The sequence below is a fragment of the Somniosus microcephalus genome, chromosome 28, assembly GCF_052327205.1.
Source record: "Somniosus microcephalus isolate GS21.2 chromosome 28, FLI_Smic_1.0, whole genome shotgun sequence".
In the NCBI taxonomy this organism is placed as follows: Eukaryota; Metazoa; Chordata; class Chondrichthyes; order Squaliformes; family Somniosidae; genus Somniosus; species Somniosus microcephalus.
In genome coordinates, this window is record NC_141014.1 from 45339780 (window position 1) to 45347694 (window position 7915).

The 7915-nt window shown below is 47.4% G+C and overlaps 1 protein-coding gene across 1 annotated transcript; it reads right to left on the minus strand.

Moving 5' to 3' along the window:
- Positions 1 to 5228: 5228 nt before the first annotated feature.
- On the minus strand, positions 5229 to 7677 carry LOC147099715 (ferritin heavy chain, oocyte isoform-like). Its single transcript, XM_085969221.1, has 4 exons — positions 7430 to 7677; positions 6198 to 6344; positions 5826 to 5951; positions 5229 to 5255 (listed from the first exon to the last, which is right to left on the minus strand). The coding sequence occupies exons 1-4, from the start codon at positions 7529 to 7531 to the stop codon at positions 5229 to 5231; spliced, it is 402 nt and encodes a 133-aa protein (XP_085825347.1). The 5' UTR covers positions 7532 to 7677.
- Between the last annotated feature and the right edge of the window lie 238 nt (positions 7678 to 7915).

Consider the following 7915-nt stretch of genomic DNA (forward strand, 5'->3'; position numbering starts at 1 on the left):
AACCAAAGTCCTGCCATGATGTTCTATAACAGGAGGTTGCGGTCCAGGTTGGACTTGTTAAAACCAAATGTGCGGAGGGAAGTCGAAAACAAACAGTTCCAGCATATCAATAACAAGCCCACTCGGAGTTTTGAAATAGGACAACCGGTGTTAGCCAGGGACTATAAAAACGAGAAATGGCAATCTGGAACAATTCGGGCCAGACAAGGACCCCTGATGTACACGGTAGATGTTGGTGAAAATGTAATGCGACGTCATGCTGACCAACTGGTGGGATCGAGAACAAGGGTCGAGCCCATGGTTACGACAGAGACAACCGTGGAGGAAGTTAGTGAACCTGAAGCATCTACCTCAGAAGTGAATATACCTGATGATGATGTCCTATCCATAGGGGATCAACTAGATGAGTCACCCCAGCAACGAGAACCAGAGACCCCTGAAAGGCGTTATCCGTCTCGGATCAGGAGGCCTCCTCAGAGACTGAATCTGTGAACTGTTTTTACATGAAGTTGTGTATATATGTTATTATGTTATGTTTAATGGGGAATATATACTGTTAAGCTAAAAAGGGAGGATTGTGGTGTATGTAACCGTTCCACCTTTAAGAGAACTATTTTAAGAGATGCACTACTTTATCTTGGCTGCTGTATACTGTAATACCGGTGGTGACCACACCGGTATATAAGTGCTGTGTAATGATTTATTGGGCAGTTCAGCCTGACCTCCGACTAGTAAAGACCTGTTGAATTTACTCTTGTGGTCTGTGTGCAGTGATTCTTATTAACAATAACTAGAACACACAGGCTTACCAAGACACTCGGCAGGTCAGGCAGCGTCTGTGAAGAGAGAAACAGAGTCAACGTTTCAGGTCGATGACCTTTCGTCAGAACTGGAAAAAAGCCGGAAATGGAACAGATTCTTAAGCAAGTGAAGAGGCTGGGAAAGGGGGGAGGGGAGGAAAGAACAAAAGGGAAGGTCTGTGATAGGATGGAAGGCAGGAGAGATTAAGAGACATTGGCCCAGTAATTCGGCTCGGGTGATTGCCGCGCGTGCAAGGCCCCAAGGTGGACTCACCCGGCGCGCCGACATCTGAAATCTGGCCCGCAATGACATTCCTGTGACTGGCCAGCTTGAGGTCCTGCCGCGCTGTGCGTGCGTGACCCAGCGGCGTACTTAGCGCGATGAGCCGGCTGGGATCACGTGGGCACTGGGCAACCAATGGGAGGTTGCAAAAGTTCATTCATAAGTTTGACAGTGAGAGCTGTCAAACTCATGAAAACTGCTGGCCCCAAAACACGACTTAAACCTGAAAGAAAATTTAAAAAAAACATTGCAATACTTAAATGAACCATAAATAACTATGAAAAACTATTTTAAACAATAATTTTAAAATTTGAAAAAAAAAATTTTATAAAAAATCGGGGCTAAAACTAAACTTACCTTACTGTAAATTCTTAAAAATTACAAACCTGTGGAAAAAAAAAATCTAAATTGTATTAATAGACCGCTTACCTGAAAAACTAAGTACTTACGTGTGGTTTTTCCGTGTGTAAATATCGGAGGCCTTTACACACGCGCAACTCTGGGGAAAAAAAAAAGGGAATTTCACTGCGCACGCGCTGCCTGTGCAGTTGCGCGCGCTGTGCCTCTGAACCCCTTCGTTCAGAGGACTGGAAGTGCCGGCGTTCCCCGCATGCGCGGTGCTTCCTGAACGCCGGCATTTCCACCGGCCAGATGCGTGAGTACCCAGACCGTACTCACGCATTTGGACCCGAATTACTGGGCCATTGAGAGATATTCAAGGCAAAGGGAGATGGTAATGGGACAGGTTAAGAAACAAAGGATGGCTCTAGATGAAGTGTAAATTGTGCTTTCTTTTAAATATTAATCCCTCAACCAACATAACAAAAACAGATGATCCAGTCATTATCACATTGTTGTTTGTGGGAGCTTGCTGTGTGCAAATTGGCTGCTATGTTTCCTACATTACAACAGTGACTACACTTCAAAAAGTACTTCATTGGCTGTAAAGTGCTTTGAGACGTCCGGTGGTCGTAAAAGGCGCTATAGAAATGCAAGTCTTTCTTTTCCCTAGTCTCATTCTTTTGTATTTTCCCACATTAAATGCCATTTTCCACCCACCTATCCCGATCCCTTTGTATTTGTAGGTCCGCCTCACCCCCATTATTAGATTCATGCCAGCTTTAAATGATGGTTAACTGTGTATGTGTGTTTTTTGTAATGTTTTAAATATGACCTTTTGCACGAGTACATTCCATGTATTTGACATGTACTGGGGTAAGTCTGGTCTATCCGCCGGGGAAAGGATGTTTGAGTTAAGCTGACGGGATTGGGGGGATTGCAGGAAGAGAGAGGCAATCACTGTGTGTACTCTTTTTGAGCAACCCATAAACAAAGAGACTAACTAAACTCAAAACATTAAGTGAAACTTAACAAATTAAGTTGAAATTTGGTTGCTGGGTGATGAATCACTCCAGTCCCCACGGGGCCCACCGGTCGCAGGAGGCCTCGAGCGTGCCGGGTTCACCGCGTGCTCCATCTCCAAGGACACCCGGGCACGAACGTGGCCACGGAAGAGCGGCAGTCAGTCGGCCGAACGACCCTCTGCTGCCTGGACCCAGTTGCTGGCAATCACTGTGTGTAGTGTTGGTTGTGTAGACTTTGTCCCACTGATGTGAAGAGACTATCTGTTATAGACTTGTTTTAGTGATTAATCTCTCTTGATGTTTGACTGTCGAGAAGGAAAGTACAAATGGAAAGAGGCGAGGAGACTGGTGAATCTTCTCTGGTGGAACAGGAAGTCCAGTAAATCATTCTGAGATGAGAGTTACTGAGGTTTCCCTCAATCTGGTCAGGGAAGGACGGTGCTGGGGTTCCATGGATACCTTGTGTTCCTGTTTGGACCACAACACTGTGGGATCAACAGGAAGGAACAGGCTAAGAAAGCACATCAAAGGTCTAACACTATTGAATGAAAGATGAAGTAAGGAAAAGTGGGACTAGTGGACTGACACACATGTTCATGTGATACAGGTATGTTGAGAATAACCTCAGATTTTCACCCAAGGTCAAAACTCAGATAAAGCTCTAACACTGTGACCACGTCTCTAATTGTTTATCCTATAGTTACCTTGCTCTATTCTCCAACTCTCCATTAGGCTTAGAAGTGGCAGCTTTAGCCGTAGGAACCTAGTGCAGTGTGGTTCTAAGCCAATGGGACTCCATGAAGAGAGTATTGTTCTTCACCCCCTCCCCACCAACAGAAATGATCTTCACCAAGAAAAGAATCCCATAAAGGCCAGTTGGAACTCCCAGATTTGAATTAGGACAATTCTACTAGACTAGATTGGGTGTTTAACCAAATTGTCTGCAACTTAAAACATCAAATGAAACTTAAAATTTGGTTGCTGGGGTCGATGATGCATTCCAGTCGCTGCGGTGCCTACCCGTCACAGAAGGGCTCGAGCATGCTGGCCGACACCGCGTGCACCATCTCCAGGGAGAACCAGGCGCAAACATGGCCACGGAAGACAGACAGGCAATCGGGCCGAACAACACTCAACCGCCCGCTGCTTGGACCAGTTAATGGCCTTTTTGGGAAGGCCCAGGAGCAGTCCTCCGAGAAGGTCCTCTCATCTGCCTGCTCCCTCCACACTGGGTGACCGAAGATCAGGAGCGTGGGACTGAAGTGCAACCCAAAATTGAGCAGCTCCTTTCACATAATGAATGAAAGGAGGACTGCCACCTCACATTCTGTGTAAACACAGCCCAGTGTACTCTTTTAGTTTGGACCAACAACAAATTTGACTGTAAATTAACAAAAGTTCAACTAAAACATAAATCAAATTAAAATTTGGTTTTCCGGGTTGACGAGGCACTCCAGTCCCCGCGGCGCCCACCGGTCGCGGAAATACTCAAGCGTGCCGGCGGACACCGCGTGCTCCATCTCCAGGACCACCCGGGGGCGAACATGGCCGCGGAAGAGAGGCAGGCAATCCGGCTGAACGACCCCCCGGTCCAATTGATGGCTTTTTTTAGCCAGGCCCACAAGGGTGACCGTAGATCAGGAGCGTGGGACTGAAGTGCAACCAAAAATCAAGGAACAGCCTCTTCAGGTAATGAAAGAGGGGCTGCAACCTCTCACATTCTATGTAAACGTGAAACACGGACTGCTCCAGGCCGCAAAAAATGCAGGCGGCCTGGGAGTCCGTGAACCTATTTAAAACCATATTGCACGGGACCGCTCTGTGCAACACCCTCCAGGCCAAGTCCCCGATGGAACAAGGGAGGACTCCCGCGTAGAGAGCCCTCCATTGGGGACCTCCGCCACCGCCGGTCAGCAAGACGCCACGCCAAGGCGTGTCCGGATGGCAGACGCAGACGGCAAAGTGGTGTCTGCGCAGGAGCAGCCCGTACAGGAAACTCCTCCGCACGGAATGAAAAGGCACGGAGGGTCTTTCCTCGAGACGGCGCAAGTTGTGAGGAGCCGGTTTCCGAGGGGAGTTTCGGGGCCGGGCGCCGATTAGGAACTCCGTCTGAACGGGGGCAAGCTCGGACGGGATCGCCCCACGTGCTCAAGCCGCCTCGATACACCTAGTGGAGCCGGGGCCCAGTGCCACTTTCACCGACTCAATGGCTTGGACCACGAGCCGGACGTTGGCCCAGGACCGGCGCCATCCAGCCCGCTCCTCCGCCATCGAGCAGATCCCCGACTCTGGTCACCTTGCCAGGCACAGCCCTGCGCTCCGCCAGCCACCCGAACCCACGGTCGTGGAGGTGCGGATTCCTGAGCAACGGCTCCCGAAGGAGCCGCTGCTCCTGAGGGGGTTGGGGGGGGGGGGGGGGGGGGAAAAAGAGCTCCGCCTGGAAGCGACGTAGTTCCAAACCCATAGCAGTTCCTGGTAGAAGACAGGCAGCTCCCGCAGGCTGGCACGCATGCCGCCCACTTTCACAAACAGGAGCTGCGTGGCGTAATTGAGGCCGTGCAGCTGGTGGAAGAAATACGTCGCCAACGCACACCATCTCAGGACACAGCCCAGCGTAGCTCTTGTCTGAAGACAACCAAATGTTATCAGAAAATAAGCAACCACTCAAATTTACAAGGAGACAAAATCCAGTCCAATGTTGGACAGTTTATTTACAGTTAGTGACAGTTGATATTACAGAGCCCAGGTCTCACAGCTCTTTGTACAAAGTCACACAACCCATCATTCCCTGAAGGACGGTCTCCCACACTATTATATAAACACAAGTACTGAACACAATAAGCTTCAGTCACTCTCCCCCAGGGTGTGCTTGTCAAACAAGTACTCTCCCATGCCATTCTCAGGGGCTCCCAGTCTCTTCAAGTTGGTGATGTGATCTCCAAGCTTCTTGATTATCTTCACTTGCTCATCCAAGTAGTGGGTCTCCAGGAAGTCACACAACTGAAAAGAAACAAAGTGAAACTAGTTATGGCCAGTAGCAGATATCAAGGAACATCCAAGCTCCCCCCACTTCCTCTAGAGTTGGGATTTTAATCCTCTTGGACTGGAGGATAGTCAAGTGGTGTAATTGAGATGATGTAAATTTGCTCAAATGATCTAGTAATTCCTGTACAATAGATGCTTAGATCCTGGAACCACTGCGACACACTTATTCTCAATGTCCACATAAGGCCAACTGTCCCATCCTCACCCCAACCCCCTTAAGAACCCAGGAGACACCCCAACACAAAGCGATTGGCCATGTAGATTGTTGAATCGGCTCAAGGACAGCAAGGTTCCACCACCTCCAACATACCCAAAAACCCACCAAGAACTTACATGAGGGTCAGTGCTCCCAGTGGAGAGTTTGTGCAGATCCAGCAGACTCTGGTTGACATTCTTCTCCATCTGCAGAGCTCTCTGCATCACCTCCAGACCATTGCTCCACTCATCCTGCTCTGGTTTCTGAAGGTGAAAGTCACAGTTCACTTACAATGAATTAAACAAAAAATACACAAGACAGCACAAGGAAAACAGGGGTGAAAAGCAGCCAGAAATCCATGTTACCATGAACCAATGTGTCACAGGAATATAGAATGACAGCATTAAGCCACTAGAACCATGGATTCAAATTGGAACTAATTGCTGTAGAAAGTATTGGAAACAAGGGGAACCCGACAGAAGGCCACTCATTTATTTATTGAATCCAACCTTGACGTCCTCCAAGATGATTCGGCCTCCACGCTGATTCTGGAATTTCATCAATTTCTCAGCATCCTCGTGTTTCTCATGTGACTGCTCCTTGAGGAACTCTGCAAAGTGACGCAGGGCAACATCATCCCGGTCAAAGTAATAGGACTGTGGAGAGAATTTTAAACAGCTTCATCAGACCTAGATCTTCATATACAATGCAAGATTATATTTACCCCTAGTTAGCTAGTGAGTTCTTAATCTTGCAAAAATAGATAGAACCATAGAAGATAGGAGCAGTAGTAGGCCATTCGGCCCCTTGAGCCTGTTCCAACGTTTAGCGAGATCATGGCTGATCATCCAAACAAGTACCCTGTCCCTGGCTTCTCCCTTGATCCTGAAGATACCATTGGTTAACTAACAAAATGCAATTCACTTCACTAATCTGAACATGTTGGCCAGCTTCTCCTCCCAAGAACCAGGATGAAACAGTCAACCAACAAATAAAAACTATAAACTACAGTTCAGGATTATATTTCATGACCAGTCAAACTAAACTCTACTGCTGGATAAGTAGTCCCTCCTCTATTTCCTGTCATTCAGATGAGATGTTAAACAGAGGCCCTGTCTGTCCTCAGGTGGATGTGAAAGATCTCAAGGCACTACTTCAGAGAACAGGGGAGTTCTCTCCAGATTCCCAGGCCAATATTTATCCCTCAACCAAAACAGATGATCTGATGAGTCTCATTGTTTGTGCAAGCTTACTGTGCACAAATTGGTTGCTGCATTTCCCACATAACAGGTGGCTTCATTGACTACCTCCCAAAGTGCCTTGTAGCCAAAGAGATCTAGGCAGTGAACAAGGCTTCAACACCAGAATTCCCAGAACTTCACTTCCAGTTAAAAAGAAAGCTAGTGAGGACCTGCCATCATGTCACTCACTACAGTCACCCCACTGAAACTGAACTTTGTTTCATATCAACAAGCACCAACAGTCACTTGACCAGGTTTGTGCTCTTCTGCTACAAACTCAGGCAGCAGCTGAGCTAGTTCCATATATTAAACCTGCTCAACAGAGTGCAGCTGCTACAAGGAGCAGGCCATCAACACAACAAGCTCACCCTGAAGTACTCACTGCTCAAACATTGCTTCCCCAGGTAAGGAAGTCAAGAGAAATATAGTTGAAAGCCAGTTCATGGAACTACAGAATGTCCAGCTTTTAAGAATACAGCAACAAGGAATACAAGACTCACCATGGAAAGATAAACATAGGAGGAATAGAGCTCCATGTTAATTTGCTTGTTGACAGCATCCTCACAGTCCTTGTGGTAGTTCTGACGTACTTGGGAGGCCATCTTCACTATTTCCTGTTATACTATTACTGCTCACTAGCACCTAGAAAGTTCAAAAACTAACCCTTTCTAACTCAAGCTCTTGTATTTATACTACTAGGACAGCCTGCATTCAAACAAGGAATGACATCACCAATGACGATTGACAATCCCTGAGAGCCAATCAGGAATCTTTCCTGAATCCAGGCACCAATTAACAAAGGAGAGGCGGTGTGGGGGAGGAGGGGGGGAGACCCAGAGCCAATCAGAGCTATGGAAAACCGGCAGGTTTGGGAGATCATCTCGGTGATGTCATTGCTTTTGGGGTCCTTGACCTTCTTCAAATCGGAAAGTCTCTCGTTGTTTGATGCTCTCATTTGAATTAAATGACAATTTGCTGCTTTTCAA

Excerpts from the sequence above, each read along its gene's own strand:
- LOC147099715 (XM_085969221.1), bottom strand. The coding sequence starts at position 7,531 with ATGGCCTCCCAAGTACGTCAGAACTACCACAAGGACTGTGAGGATGCT. Across the intron at positions 6,345-7,429 it reads CCTATGTTTATCTTTCCATG|TCCTATTACTTTGACCGGGA; the intron begins GTGAGTCTTGTA and ends TTCTCTCCACAG. Across the intron at positions 5,256-5,825 it reads CTGGGAGCACTGACCCTCAT|TGTGGGAGACCGTCCTTCAG; the intron begins GTAAGTTCTTGG and ends TTTATATAATAG.